Source organism: Acanthopagrus latus, chromosome 12 (assembly GCF_904848185.1).
Source record: "Acanthopagrus latus isolate v.2019 chromosome 12, fAcaLat1.1, whole genome shotgun sequence".
Lineage (NCBI taxonomy): Eukaryota > Metazoa > Chordata > Actinopteri > Spariformes > Sparidae > Acanthopagrus > Acanthopagrus latus.
The window spans coordinates 1,082,855-1,099,817 of record NC_051050.1 but is presented as its reverse complement, the minus strand read 5'-3'; the positions used below and the strand labels follow the sequence as shown (position 1 = coordinate 1,099,817).

The following is a 16,963-nucleotide window of genomic DNA, read 5'->3' as shown; positions in this document are numbered from 1 at the left end:
TCCTCTGAGCAGTGATTGGAGATATCTGAGAGGGGGGCGTTCATCCCCAAGGTGACGTTCGGTGTGTCCAGCAGTGAGACAGCAGTGTTTCGCAACATCGTCGCTCAGAGCAAATTGCTCTGTTGTTGGTTGTAAAAATCAATAAGTGCCTATATTCTGTCCCAGCTACAGAACAACAGAAAAGACAGTGGTTGCGTTTCATATTTTATGACAACATGCCGGCTGCGGTTAGTGTTAGCTTGTATGTGTGTGCTAACCACTTCACATCAGACTGCTTCAGTTACAAGGGTCAGTACAAAGCTGGCTTTGCTGACATTGGCCCTCGTAAAAGGATCAGTCCCAACCATACCAGACCCAGAAACTGCACCCGAGCCACCGATAAGTGTTGCCGCGGTTTGATAGTATTTACAGTTGCCTACAAGTATGGTGAAGTCAGCTGGAAATCGGCTAACTAGTTAGCTCCGCTTCGGTCCGCTATGCAATGCAGTTTGAGGCGAGCTTAATGTTAATAATATTACGATGGAGCTTGGTTGTCACAGTAAAAAGTATGGAAACGTGCAGACTGGAGACAGAGGCGATGCAAACAGTGTCCAAGAGTTTGGAGACTGTGTTGGAGACACAGCTTTTGCTAGCTGTTAGCCATTAGCTACATGGCAGTAACTGTAACAACACATACGAACAAACTAACATTATACAGACACACTAACCATTCTGAAACATCCTACTGCAGCCACTTAGTCTGTACTTCTTCAGCAGTCTCTCCTTCTGGGTCAAACTGGTATGGTTGAACGAAAAAATCTCCGCGAGCCAAAGCGATACATTTAACTATACATCCACTGTAAACATTAGTGTATGCTACCAGTAGCGCAAGGGGCTTCCCCTCCCTGAGAGTGACATGCAGGCAAGGCTCTCCAAGTAGGCATGGATGGACGGAGCTCATTAGCATTTAAAGGTGCAGGCACAGAAACAGACTGTTGTCAGGAGAGCTCTGTAGAGCGACTTTTAGACAGCTGAAGTTCATCTGTGATCTGATGCCTTTGAGAGTATTGTGGCCATGGCATAACTAGTTTTAACTCTGCGTCAGTTGTGTATCATACTGTATGCATTCCTACAAAAATTCAAAGCCCGTTTTTCACACATTTCTCTATCAGAGTATCATAAATATATAACCTTATTAATAATTGATCTGATGGTACTAAAAGTGAAAACTAAAAATCAGATCCGATCTGATGGAACGTATACATGCAAGAGTAATGCGACTATCAATCTAATAATATAGGTGTATCAATCCGACTATGAGAAATCCGATCTGGTCCAATTTTCCCCACAAAGCTACTTTAAAATTGCCATTCATGAGTGTGTGTGTGTGTGTGTGTGTATGTGTGTGTGACAGCTACTGCCTCCTCCCTTCTTTGACACTTTGACAGTAAGCTACCTCGTTATTGTCATTCACTGATATTTTGTGTGTGTTGTGTGCACACGAGTCTTTGTATAATTGGCCTGCTGTTGACCGGTGGGTAATTGTGTCTGACCATTTTTAAAGGTCTCTGATTTTAATGTGTAGACAGAATGCTTATTGTGGTTTTAACCCCCCACCCAAGCACACACACACACACACACAATGAATGTGATCATATCTGTCTCATGGGATGGAGTGTCACAGTTTTCCCTTGAAGTGCTTTGACATCAAATCCTTTTCTTTTCCATTCCTATTCTTCGCTGTCTTTCATTATTTTTTTTTAAAAATATGCTCTGTTGTATTTTACCTTCTTTTTTTACGGCACTATGTTTTGGTAATATTGACCTGCAAAGTCCACAGCATGACTGATAATTACGAAAATGAATAATCACGCAAATCAGTAAAACTATTAAATACATTAGAAATTCTTAAAAAGACACTGATTAAAATATCTAAAAATAATTTACAGAATTATTGATGAATCCATTGGTGTGACAAGTTCTCATTTAACCTTTGACCAATTTACTCTCACAAATGCTCTCAGATGAAACCCAGCTGAAGCTGTGTGAATAAGAAATCTTTGTATGTCTGCATATATGTACCTACCAATTTTTGTGCATGTTGGTCAAATACCCCAGTGCAAGACCCATATCAGGCTTACAGTTTTACTAAGACTGATGTGTGGGCATCTTTTCGTACATGTTTGTGTCAGGTTTAGGTTAAAGGGGTGAAAAAACTAAAAGGGTTTGGAGATAGGAGTTGGACCCAAATGCAGTTACACACGGGGGGCGAGGATAAAAGGGAAACAAAAGGCCAGCTTTAATTTAAAGCTCAACAAGAACAACACAAAGGAGCTAGACCAAAGCCTAGACAAAGGGACAAAAGCAAAGTAACACCCAAGATAGCCAAATAAAGTGCAAACCAAAAGTACAAAGTTCAAATCAAAAGGCAAAATGCAAAGCTCAAAATCCAAAAACGCATACCATGAGACAGGAGCAGGCACATGAGCAGGGGAAGACAGGGGCTGACAAATACATAAATGGACGCTAGCAGAGACAATGAATAAACATGGACTACAAGGAAGACACAGCCTAATACACAGACACTAATGACAAGACGAGGAACAGGTGAGGAGAGAGAGGAGGGAGGGGGCCAGGTGTGGTAACGAAGGGGAGGAGCACATGAGAAAACCAGGAGGGAACAAGACAACAGACAGAGGGAGCCAGAGGGGAGAACATAGGAGAAACTTACAGGACACAGAGGGTCATGGAAAATCAAAACATGGGACACAACAAGACATGATACAAAGAATAAATCCATAATCAGAACAAAACAAAAGACAAGACTCTACAGATATGACAGTTTGAGCATATTTAGTCCCTCAAAAGTGTGATTATTTTGGCACAAGAACAAAAAAGTAACTCCAGTTTAAGCATGGCCCTCACAGGGTTCGTGCCCAGGCCCTCAAAGACAAACAATTGATGTGTGTGATGCACAGACCCGCACACCTAGACATACACATACACATACACATACACATACACATACACATACACATACACATAACAATGAGCAGGAAACACAAAGCAAACAGAATGGTTTATTAAGACCGATTGGTGTAAATATCAGAGCAAATGAAGTGTGTGTGTTTGTATTTGTATTTATATTTGTGTGTGTGTGTGTGTGTGTGTGTGTGTGTGTGTGTGTGTGTGTGTGTGTGTGTGTGTGTGTGTGTGCATTGTTGTTTTGTTTGCTTTTTGTGACATTTTTGTGATATGATAACTCATCAACCAATCACAGATTAGGGAACATTATTGTTACTCTACTCAGCAGCCATATTGCCCACTGTAAACGAATAGGGAGAGGGCCAAATCACCAGTCAATTCAGTCATTAATATGTTTCCTGTTTTGGCTGAAATACAGCAGGCTATTGACTTTTTAGGGGAAATGGCAGGATATATGTCATATAACCACCTCTGGCATTATGGAGTTTCCTATTCAAATGAACCGTGATGAGTGGTTTGTCTCTTCTCTGCTTATGGTCTGAGTTATGGGGGGTTTAACATTTGACAGCCTTTGTAAAGTCTGCCAATAGGCCTACTGTGACATAACTGTAACCTTGTTCCAGACCATCATTCATTTGTTCAGAGGTTCTAATAGGTGTGTTATTGTCCTCACTGATGGCTGTTTTCCCAGTTGGACAATAACCAACCAATCAGAAGTGTAGGCTGCATTTAGAATGGGGACATCGTGTTTTGATCCACAACAAGAAAAATGTGCGTGACTACATGATAAATGTTGACTGCTCCTAAACCAACCACCACCACTGCTTGTGTTGATGTTGGATGGAAGAGTATATCAGTTACAGTGTGTGTGTGTGTGTGTGTGTGTGTGTGTGTGTGTGTGTGTGTGTGTGTGTGTGTGTGCGCGTGCGTGTGTGCATGCATGCGTGTTGAGCTCAGCTGGCAGACTGTCAAAGGGATTTTGTAAATTATAGTTTAAAGAGACACAGAGGGGGACGACAGGTGAGACGTGTTAACAAAGGCTTAATGCAAAACACATCCAGACACACTGGTGTTGTCCAGCTGGTATCAGACCCTTTTGCAGATGGAACCTTACATACTCTCTGTGAGTGTGTCTGTGCTCTTGTGTGTGTTTGATGGGGGGCTAGATTTCAAAACCCACAATGAAATCTATCAGAGGGGGAAGTGAGTGAGTGTTAACACTTCATATCATGATACAGTCCATTTTTCCGCTACATCAAAACAGATTGTGTTCTGCATTGAATAGTCAAACAAAAATGTTTATGGAATACTTTTGGCTGAACTGCAATAGCCAGCCCTATAAACACATTAGTCTGTGGCTGAGTGAGTGAGTGAACGATACATAGTTATTAAACCTTAATTTAGAGGCGTACTCTAAGGATTTGTATATAGGCCCATTTTATTATAACACTATTAGAAGTTGGTGCCAATTCAGCACCTCAATGAAAGAGAGCAGCAACTCACCTTATTATATATATATATATATATATTATATTATTATATATATTTACATATGTATATACATATATGTATATACATATGTGTATATATATATATATATATATATATATATATATATATATATATATATATATATATATATATATATATATATACACATATATTATATTATTATATATATTTACATATGTATATACATATATGTATATACATATGTGTATATATATATATATACATATATATATATATATATATATATATATATATATATATATATATATATATATATATATATATATATATATATATATATATATAATAAGGTGAGTTGCTGCTCTCTTTCATTGAGGTGCTGAATTGGCACCAACTTCTAATAGTGTTATAATAAAATGGGCCTATATACAAATCCTTAGAGTACGATGATTAATGTAAAATTAGAGTAAAATTTAAGAAAAAAGCTGAAAAAGAAATGCTCAACCTGAATGCGTAAAGATAAAACTTTAAATGGTAATGGAAATAAGTCAAGGGACACTTGGAATGTGTAACTGAAAATGAGGAAGACTTCAGATGAAATGGAAATGTTAATCAAGTGGAAATAATCTGCAGATCTCAATCTACTGTCTTAATGAATGAAATATATGTTTATAACAAAGGAAATGGAACTTCTGATTGTAATGACACCAAGTAACCTAGTAACAAATCGAAGACATCTTTGCACCTTGACCAGACATACATTGGTTGTTGCAGTGTATTACACAGCTGATCGAATTTTCAAATCGAAGTTTAAGGATTATATCATATGACAGTGTGGGTTGTCATCTTAACTACTCACCAGTACGCTTTCAAATAAAAGTTAAACTTAACATATTTTCCCTGACAATGAACGTTCAGCAGTCTCAGACAGATAAAGGTATAGTCTCAGTGTATAAGTTATTTAGGCTCAAAGTTAAAAAGCTGCTCTGAAATGAGTTGTCACTTGCTCTGGAAAGAAATACAACAAATCCACGGCTCTTGTCCTGCTAAACTCACTGGATGTGAAAGAGCTGTGGAGTAATTTCCCATAGCTGGCATTACGTATTGGCTTCAGCCATTAACCTTATATGACATTAGTTCTTCCACTGTACTCACAGGAAATATTGGAAAAAAAACATATTCTTCCTCTTCTTCTTCTTCTTCTTCTTCTTCTTCTTCTTCTTCTTCTTCTTCTTCCATCAGTGTGCACTCTAAAAAATATATATATATAAACTAAGAAATAGAAGAAATAAGTTCATATATTACATCCTTGCCCCTATAGAGCTCAACAGTGAGGTTCCGGAAGTGAAAATGCCATTCAAATTCTGCATAGAAGTTTTGATTATTGGCAATAATGTTGTAACCATCCAAAGTAGACCACGAGTTATGAGATTGTGAAACGATGGCAAGCAGGATTCTTGTCACATCTATGACACAACAACAAAAAACAACGTGCTCACTGTGGTGTGGATTTTGGGTAAGCGCAAGGGGCCATTTTCAGATGCAGAAATAATAAAAATATGCATGAATAATTGAAATATTCAACTATGTATTTTAATTTATGTCAAAATGGAAATGACACTTTATTTTAGTTCATATTTTTGTTGTTGTTTTAAATGAAAAGGACATTTTGATTTGAATATAACAGTATTATTGCATGTGGCCTGACTGACCTACACATGGACCCCTGAGTCATTGAAAAAAAATGTTGTGGCCCTTTAAGGTTTGTATTTGAGTACCCCTGCTCTAAACCCCTCTACCTCTTTATCTATTATATAAAAACAGGTGTCAGAATTTATCTTCACAGAGACACTCTGTTTCCAGCCACAGACACCTGACCCTGGTCCAGAATCATGCTACATCCACATTCCATTCGAATCAGGTCTTTCAGGGTCCTGTTGACTTGAATGTGATTAAAAGAACATGCATTCCGGCTCTTTTCATGGCTTGTTGAGGCTCCTGTTACGCTGGTGGTTAGTGATGGGTCTGTGCTAATTATCCCCAAGCCTGTTATGGTCCAGGTCTGTCTGTGCTGAGTGGCTTTTTAAATTTGCATGTCACATTTGGAAGGTATTACAGGAGACTGTGTTGTTTTGACCCTCATTTATTCAGTGTCTGTTAAAGATTAGGATGTCTTGAAGTTTGAGTGCCGAGTAGAGAGTTGCTGTACTTTCGCACAGTGGGTTATTTCCATTATCGATTATTCTTTACTATTGCTCTCAATTAATTATTTAGTCTATAAAATGTTGTAAACATTAATATAGCCAATTTAATTGACTTGTTTTGTGTGACTAACAATCCAAAACTGTTTGTTTGCGCAAAGCTTCATATTTGACAAGCTGGAAACAGAGAATTATTGACCTTTTTGTTTATATCTTCAGCCTGACAATATCTCAATGTTGATTCAATCAAATTTCGCTATCTGGGTAGAGACCTGAGTACTCAGTACTCATGGGTTGGACCACAGCCATCTTCAAACTTGGCATTCATTTTGATCTCAGCTATACACCTGTAAATTTTCATCATGGTACCTGCACTGTTTGATGCTTTAACATTAACCAAATTACATGCCAGACAGACATGTAAACACCTGCCAAACCATTCAAAACTGCAACTGCGATAGTTCCTGCTGTAACATGTCTCCAGGACTATGTTTCTCCATGATGACACAACACAGACCATTATTCAATAAGTTATTTATTAAATATTCAAAAGCAATTATGCAGAGGACACAAACATTACAAATAGGACCCCAGTTCAATGAACTGAACATAAGAGCACAGTAGCTTTAAAGCAGGCATGTCCTAACTATTCCATAAAGGGCTGGTGTGGCTGCAGGTTTTCTCTTCAACCAAGCAGCAGCACACCAGACCTGAATCATCTAATCAACTTATCTCAGTCTTCAGAAACTTGATTGAACCTTATTTTTTCAAACTGTGTGCTCTTGACTGGTTGGAACAAAAACCTGCAGCCACATCATTCACACTGGTTCGGTTCTCCAATAACACAGCCCTGATACTACCTCCATAGGTGGCTCAGGGCCGGAGCGAAATTTCCCCCCCTGCCACCTCCAATAGATTCACACTGAGAGGCGGAATTGGTGTACTAAAGCCGCACCCATAAGCCGGTGTGAATGTGGCTATTGAAACGATGTTGATTAATTGTAGGGCATTTCACAACAGTTTTTCAAACGTTGAAATGTTAACTGTGATTAAACGTTGCATCAACATAGATTTTTCAATCTCAACCAAAAATAACCAGTCTGACCAAAATCCAACATTGAATTAATGTCTTTTGCTATCTGGGTAATGTCTCTAGATGGAAATGTTCTGTATTTGTTGAAATGTAGCACTGTTCCGGACAAATGTCCAAATAGTTTTTTGCATGATCAGCTAACCTGCTTAACTGTATAGGTTGAATCAAATATTTAAAAGTATATTAACTGAACGCTGTATCTATTGCCAAAATACCATATCCTTTCCAGGAAACCTCCCTGAAACTTGAAGAAAAATAAGAATATGAAGAAAATACTGAAGTAATGGAAGGGAGAGCAGACAGAGAGGACAAGGACACACTGATTAACTGTGTATGTGCATTACATGTGTGTGTGTGTGTGTGTGTGTGTGTGTGTGTGTGTGTGTGTGTGTGTGTGTGTGTGTGTGTGTGTGTGTGTGTGTGTGTGTGACTAGTAGGTGTGAGTACAGCTGTCAAGATAGTGATTTACAGATAGAGGGAGCGGGTAGGACTGTTGAAGGAGAATCAATAAGAAGGAAACCGTGAAGGAAAAAAGAAAGAGAGAGAAGAAGAGCTGATGGGAAGAAGAGACAGACAGGGAGGAGCAAACAGCATAAGACTAGGAAGGAAAGGCAGAAGAGGTGAGGAGGGAGACTGAGGGTGCTGTGAAGATTTCACAACTTTGTCTCCAGTTCAGCTGCAGTTAAGAAAACAGTCTTGGCATAATACCATTCTGCATTTTCTCTGGTGACTTTGGGTTGTAGCACTAGATAAAAAAAATAATAATAAAAAAAATGAATAAAAAAATAATTATAGTTGGATTTGAGTAATTTTGGAGAAGGTGTATTCCATATGTAAATGATTGTGTGGAGGTCTGGGGTAACACCTACAAACCAACCACTATTCACACAGTTCATAAAGGTTCGGAGTTAGAACCCTAATAATAAACCGGCACAATTTTAGAAGGGTTCTACCCCTTCGGGGTTTGTTTGTTTTTAACTAAGCAAGTGTATCTGAACAGTAAATACAATTTTTAGAATTTCTGTTTAAACCCTGTGTCTATTGCTCCTGGCTTATTCATGTCAAAAGAGACCCAAATGCTGAAACCCTGGTTATTAGTGAAATATTACTTTTGTTTTGACTACACTCTGTTTGTTATGTTGTTCCAGTCTGTAACAGCTCCAGTGAGTGTTTATACCTGATGTTTGTGTTCCTACAGGAGAAACTGAAGTGGCATGGGTTGAAAAGGAATGTCAGTAAAATCATGAACAAAAAAACAAACATCTGCAGCGCTCCAAAGTTGTCTTTGTGCCGTAATGACATGACATCATGTTGTTCTGAGCCTCTCTGTTCAGACTTCCCAGGTAACACGCAGACACTGAACGACTGCTTTGACCGAACAAACTGTCTCTCTGATCAGGATGAAAGACTTCTTAGCAGTGTTGACATCAAAGACGAGAGAAGAGAAACCGCCACTGCTCGCAGTTAACAGAGTCTTTCGCTAGATTAAACAAAATATGGAAAACACGAAAACAAAATACACAGCAGGTTGATGTGGCTTTGATAGAGACGACGAGTTATCTTGCACAGCAGAGCACCACAGGTCGGAGATTAAACTCAGTCATGTTCTCTGCTGTGAAGAGACACATCTGACAAAACTAGTGACAATTATGAATAAATTCATCAACCTGAACATGAATAAATGAATGATTAGATGAAAGTATGAGCAAATACACATTATGTGTGCTCTTTCTTCACATGTTGCAGAAAAAGGCATGTTTATTCCACCTGCAGCTCAACCACACCAGGCAGGCTTTAACAGTTGGGGGTTTGACTCCTTGTTAAACAGTCTGATTGTCCTTGTGTTGTAAAGTGCTGTCATTCATGTTGAAAAAGATGAGCACACACATCTAGAATCTGCTCAGAGAAATATTGATACTATGAAGATAAATCTGTAGAACCGGTTTGAACATTTAAATTCTAATGTTACTTGGCTCTGTTTCGTCAATCCTCTGTTGAGTAGATCTGCTGCAAAAGAGTTTTTTTCTATAGTTTTCCATTTTTCTTCTGTAAGTGTGAACATACTTTAATACTAGCAGATATAATTTGCATCTGAACTATACTGTGAAGGTGGCTGATGAAGTGACTGGTGTCCCACAGGCCCCCTGACGGTCTAAATCAGATTGCACAATCCGGCTTCTGCTTTTTGAGTCTGAAACTCTTCTCTCTCCCTCAGAGTACCCCAGTGCAGCCACCCCGCTTAATCTTCACATAGATTTTTATATTTTGGAGATTGTTTTGTGTATTATTGTGTTTTGTATATTAAACATACAGGAAACATGTATGTTGTATGTGTAGTTTTGAACATTTACCTGTAGATTGTCTGTTGTTTTGGTTGTTCTTCTAGATGCTGTCTTGTCTTGTCCCTGACTGCAAGTCAAGTTTCCCATTTGGTATAACAGAATGACTGACCTGAACTGAACTGATTCTGACAGAGATAACTGGTTTTACACAAAATAATTCAGTCATGAAAGTTTTCACAGTTTGCACAGCCTGAACTAAGGAGCTGCTCTGTAGTCTGGTGGTATGGCAGAGGACAGCTCTGTATTTTTTGCCAGATGGCAGCAGGTTGAACAGACTGTGGCTTGGGTGGGTTTTGTCCTTTGGTTTCAGACGCAGACACCTCACCTCACCGATACTTTCAGGCATGTAAAGCCTAAGTAGGGACAAAATAGATGTCATATATGTGCGATCCTCTTATTTTAGCATGTGTGACAGATAATCAGAGGATGGAAACTAAAACTGGCCACATTCAGTCATTTACTCAAGAATAAACCTTACCCTATACTAATTAAACTAAAGTCAGCGGTTTGCTCACAATAAATCTGCTCCTATTTGTGACCATTTAGTCAGGCAATGCAGACACATTTTAAGGGCTTCATCATCTCACTTAATATATCACATATGGTATCTTCACAATCAAATCAACAACAGTCGGAGTGCTGACACAGTCTCTGGGTCTTGGGCCCTGGTGCTGTTGTGATGATCACTTTTGAGCTTGTGTGTGTAGTTGGAGTTCTGTTGTCAGTTTATTTTCACTAATGAAGAGCTATGATGTTGGTGATCTCATGTTTCTCTGCTTTTATCTAATTCCCCCTTTTCTCTTCTCCTGTTATAGCCTCAGACACCTCGCCATCCTCCTCGTCATCCCTCTTATCTACTCTTGGAGGTTTTGTGGACTTCACTTTCACCCAGGAGCCTCAGGACACAGTGACTGTGCGTGGTGGTGTGCTGCAGCTCGATTGCCAAGCACAGTCAGACGCAGTGGCAGAACCTCCCACTATCACATGGCGTAAGGATGGCGTGCTGCTGAGTGCGGTGGTGGACGAGCGGCGTTGGCAACTGGCTAACGGCTCGCTGCTAGTGCAGAACATTGTGCACTCACGGCACCACCGGCCTGACGAGGGCAAATATCAGTGCCTCGCCACACTGGAAGGACTGGGGAGCATTGTTAGCCGGACCGCCAAGGTCACTGTGGCTGGTAAGAGACTGCTCTACTGTATTTTATTGTGACACAATTTGTGTTTCGCTAAAAGCACATAAGTTAAGTATAGGTAACTGTTTTACAGATTTGTCATGTGTAAGGACAATGTTCTGACTTGTATTAAGTTATCTGCATGATTAAGCCAAAACAAACTTGCCCTTGTCTCATATATGCAGATACCAGCTCACATTTAGGTCCTCTTCTGATCTCGGTCTAACAGTTTGCCTCCATCTGGGTATATAATGCTAAAATAAGTGACAAATTAATCTTTGCTCAAGCACAGGCTTTTTTCCCCAAATCGTCTCCAAAAACAAGGAGAAGAAAGAAGGAAACAGGGGGAGTGGGGAGAGGGGAAGGAAAGGTGAAGTGATGAGGGGAGATTCTCTCACTCAGATTGATGATTCTATGACCTGTTCTTGATCTGACCTTGACAGTTTCACACAAACACACACACACACACACACACACACACTTACAATTGCTCAGCTTCCTCCATTTATTCTACTGTACTTATTTATTTAAGAGAACCAAAGAAATTCGCCTCAGGCTGAAGTGCACCACCCACTACAACAAAAGTTGGGTTTTCGTTCCCGTAAACGCCCGTATATCTCCCTAATTTTCATCAGTTAACGACAATTTACAGCCCGTGAACGTTGCATTTGTCTGTGCCACATATTGACGGAAACAAACCATGAGGTATGTGGAGCTCGCAGAGGTGCAAACGGCTCATTAGCATATAGCAGCAAAATCACGCCTGGCTACTCAGCATTGCATGAAACCATTACCTTTAAAGCAAGAAGCGAGACTTGGTTGGCAGATCTGTCACTATTGGTCACCCAGGCCCCTACATGGCATGTACCACCGTAAGATAGAGGAAGTGGCTGATATCAAGAAATCCTACCAGTGGCTGGAAAATGCAGGACTGACAGACAGCACAGAGGCACTAATCATGGCAGCAACTTCTTTGAATTGCAGATTTTCACGGTCCACTTTGTTTTAGCGGTTTACTTGGAACACGCCATTTTTAATCCCTTTCAACCAGCAAAATGTAAATATGCGAACTGCTCCGCAAACGAAAGTGAAAGTTAAAAGTTGCGCTCGCAGCAGTGAGTGACCCATCTGTGTATCGTTGGCATGGAGACAAGTCCCGGTGTACACGGGCTGACCCAACCAAAACAGATAGCGAAGGGATAATAGTTCGGGGGCCATAAACAGGAGGCCGGCGGGCCAGATGCGGCCCGGGGGCCACCTATTAAGGACCGCTGCTATAGACTATTGCTTAACGAGCTGGTCACTGACATGTACAACAGCACTCAAAATGAGAGAATCTCTATAAAAAAAGCCCTAAAGACTCCCTGCAGGCTCTGTAGCACCCCGTTATGTAATGCCCTGCCTCCTACTTGCAGATACAGGAATGAAATTCGGTGTGCATATTTGTCATGAGCAGACGCCCCAAAAACCCTCTTCTCAGTCCAAAAGGAAGTCGGCCATTTTGATGTGTGGCAGCATTTTTCCCAAATTCATGCCTCCTTTGAAAGTCATCTTCTCCTAGAGCTTCACCACCAAAGTCTTAACATTCACTCAGCATCATCCTCATGCCTTGGAGATGAAAAGCTATGTAAATGTTTCAGCTACGTCATACCTGGTGGACGGGACGGTGTCATCCAATTTTTTCCTTCGCCATGAAGCATCAAGTCCTCATATCTTCAACATACAATTTCCCATCTACACCAAACGTCACATGCATATAGAGGGTGTTGCCCTGAATACGTCAATGCATCAGTACTAAGTCGGCCATTTCGATTGTGGCTGCCATTTTGAAATATTTCCAATCCTCGCACTGTAATGACATCCTCCTACAGATTTAACACAACAGACTTCATGGTCAGTCAGTATCATCCTCGGACCTTGAAGATGAAAACCTGTTAAAAGCTTTTGTCTACATCATACCTGCTGGCCATGGTGGTGCGGTGCGGGCCATGGTTTAAATCCTTCCTTCGCTGTAAATCGTCAAGTCCTTGTAACATCAACATATGATTCCCCTTCTACACCAAATCTCTAAGGAATGTCGAGGGAGTCGCCCTGAATATATCTGTGCATCAAAACTGTGTCATATCCATAGCACCACCCACTGGACACAGGAAGTCAGACAAACATCATCCAATTGACATGATGTTTACTGCTTCTTTTCTCCCCATGCAAGTAACAGGTGAGCGGGCATTCCAACGGCACCGCAGGCCGACATGCACGGCCTGCGAGGGTAGGTTCATCACTGCTTGCAGCTTTGATTATTATTATTATTATTATTATTACTACTATAACAAGACAGCGATCAGACAGACGAACAGTAACTATCTGACATCTTTTAGAAATTAAAAAAATGATGCCTAAGACAATAAAAGCAATCATGTTTTGACAGTGATATCAGATTGTCTTTGTAGTGACTCCAGGTGTACTGCCTATTAGTCCTGTTCAAACCTCTCCACACATCCTCACAGATCTCAATGAGTCTGAGTCTGACGGATGAGGCTCCAGAAACAGAAAGTCATCTGAATGCTTTTCAATGACATCAAAATATATATATTAAAAAAAAAAAACCATTAAAAAAATAAAAAAGTGCTCAAAACTGGAGCGTAAAGTTTCACAAAAAAATATTTTTACCTATTCATGATGCACTTTGAACTTTAAACTATGACCACTCATTATTTCTTCCACTTCAAATGAAAAAGGAGTTAAACTCTTTGAAAAGAGCACAGCCACCCCACCACTGTTATAGGTGTTGTGGCTGAGAATGACTTCCCCTGGCTGCTCCTTCCTCCAGTCATGTTCATTCTCACTGTCACTGAGTTTTTTTGTTTTGCTGTTTTTTGTTTGTTTGTTTGGTTTGGTTTGGTTTTTTTTATTAAAAAAAAAACACTTCCATGGTCTTTACATTCATCAGTTTGAGGAGAGAAGCCCTTGTCACATCAATTCTTGCTACACTAATATTTAACCTATTTTTAAAGCACTCATTGAAAGAAAAACAATCAACAGTACAACAAATATACATACATGTGGAGAGGCGTTTTTTAGTTTCAGCACTGCTCTGCTCGTTGTCAGCACCGCTCCTCCTCTACTGAACAGCCATTGTTTGGGGAAATCTTCACCACATGTGTGCTTCTCCAGCTCCACCTAACTACTGACAACTCACAATGGCCATTACGTCCAACTGACAACAGCTACCAAACCAAACCAAACAAACAAACTACAACAAACTACACAACACAGTCAACACAAACAAAACACTCAGAATTCAATCAAAAATAGAAACTCACTCACTCATTCTCACACATATGCACAGACAGAGAGGTTTCTCATTCTTGTCATGGCGGAGACACTGAGACGGGAACAACACTGTTGATGTTATTAGTGACACGTGTGCTTTTCCTAAGTCCTAATATTAATTGTGAAAACAGCCTTTTAGCCTTTTAATGTGTTGCACCCCAAACACTTGCATTGCATGAAGTGCACTCTGCTGTTTTGCATTTTTCTTCTGTCAGATTCAAGTAATTCCACACAGATGACGCTCCTCCAGCTAGGCACGGGACATAGTTAAAGCTAATAATTGAGATCACCTTATACCAGTGGTCCTCAATAGACGGCCCCTGGGCTGCATCCGGCCAACCAGCTGCCTATTTGTGGCCCCTGAACTATTATTCCTTCACCGTGTGTTTTGGTTGGGTCGGCATATGTATACCAGGACTCCATGCCAACGATACACAGACAGCGTGTCACTGGGTCACTCACTGCTGCAAGCACAGTTCACATATTGACATTTTGCCGGCTGTAGGAGCCTAGATTGCACGAAAATGGTGTGTTCCAAGTTCACTGCTGAAAGAAAAGTGGAAAGTGAAAATAGGTAAATTCAATTAAGAATGGACTGAAAATGTTGCATTTATTCTCCCTCCAACCTGCACAAGACCCATGTGCTTAATATGCCAGGAGACTATAGCTGTGATGAAGATTTCCAATTTGAAATGGTATTATGAGAAGAAGCATAGGAATTTTGAAGAGACATTTCCTCAAAATGTATAGATATATATATATATATATATATATATATATATATATATATATATATATATATATATATATATATATATATATGGATGAAGGGAAGGCATGTTGAGTTCAGGTTTCATTATGCCTCTTTTTCTTCAAGTGTCCAGGACTTCAAAATAAATAGGGTTAGGGTTAGTGTCCTCACAAGTGACAAAAACAGGGGAATATGTTTTATGTTTATGTGTGTGTATGTGTGCAGCTCCCGGCAGTAGTGTGATCCACATTGGAGCAGACAACAGGGAACTTATATAAGACACACAGTCCAAATTCATATCAGTGTTCCCTTCACCTCCTATCTGTGTGATGTCACAAACGCATAGACGCACAAACCTGCATCCAGCAAGGACTTCCCTACAAATCATGAGTCAAACTGAACTTTTCTAATGTTGCAGAAAAGGAAAATTAGTGTTTGTGTCAGAGTTAGTTAGTTGGCTTTGTGAAGGCAAAACAGAGGAGGCAGAAAACCATTCTATCCAGCATGAAAACAAAATGACAGAAACACAAACTGCAAGGGAAATGAGCGACCCAACTGCATTTATTTTTCTGTCTCTTCCCCAGATGAAAGGTCTTCATAATGATTCATATGTGGACAGAGTTTGGGTTTGTCATGATTTGGAAACTTGTTAAAAGCAAGTTTAGTTTAGTTTTTTTTCACTAAGTGACAAAAAAAAAAAAAAAAAAAAAAAAAAAGACAAAAAAAAGGTCCCCTTGTCTCAAACCTTTTTACACAAAGCAAACTGCAGTTTTTTGTTTTTTTGTTTTTCTAACTGGAAATGTCATTTTAAATGCATTAAATTAAACATATACTTATAAAACATCAATTTTCTAGAACTTAAACATTCTACATCAGAGGGAAACATATTCTTATGTTTGATTCTGTGCTGTGGCTTAGAGACACCATCCATGAAGTGTAACCTCCCTGGGTTGAATGTGGCTGGTAGGGCTGGGTGATATGGCCTTAAAATAATATTGCAACATTTTTAGGCTATACCATGATACACAATATATACCTCAATATGTTGAAATCTCCTTAATAGCCCTTCATAAATGCTAGGACCAGGCAACTAAATTAATATCCCAATATTTTCAGTGTAAGAATTGCAACAATATGATAGGGAGGATTATTAGTTCAGTTCAGAAAATGACATCACGGATGCTGACTTAAAACCAGGAAAAGATAACATTCATACTATATAACATCAACAGCCTCAAACATATGGTGTCATATCACAAAAATGATATACATTACACATATTATATATTGTGATCACTGGAGGTTTCAGCCTAACAAAAAATGTAATGATGGGTTACATTAAGCTGCTTTTACAGTCGGCGTATATGGATTCTTCTCTATTCTTTTGGAAATGGTTTATTTTTGTTATGATTTCGTTTGGATGGGTTTAACCTAGCTTAGCACAAAGACTCAAAGCAGGGGGTATAAGCTACCTAAGGCATCACACTCACTACACATTGCAACATTTTCTAATGTTTGTTTAATCAGATTACAAGTATCAATTTAGGATTTTATTCATGTACTTTTTTATACGACTATATAAAATGACCTGTTTTTATGTAGGAGCTAGCTATGTTGAGCCACAATAATGTCCT

General features: G+C 39.5%; 1 protein-coding gene across 1 annotated transcript in view; it reads left to right on the top strand.

Annotated features, from left to right (window-relative positions):
* Positions 1–16,963, top strand: part of dcc (DCC netrin 1 receptor) — a 289,488-nt gene that overhangs the window by 75,553 nt on the left and 196,972 nt on the right. Inside the window, exon 2 of the mRNA XM_037118172.1 lies at positions 10,889–11,251. Within this exon, the coding sequence (XP_036974067.1) occupies positions 10,889–11,251 (363 nt within the window). The remainder of the gene's footprint in view (positions 1–10,888; positions 11,252–16,963) is intronic.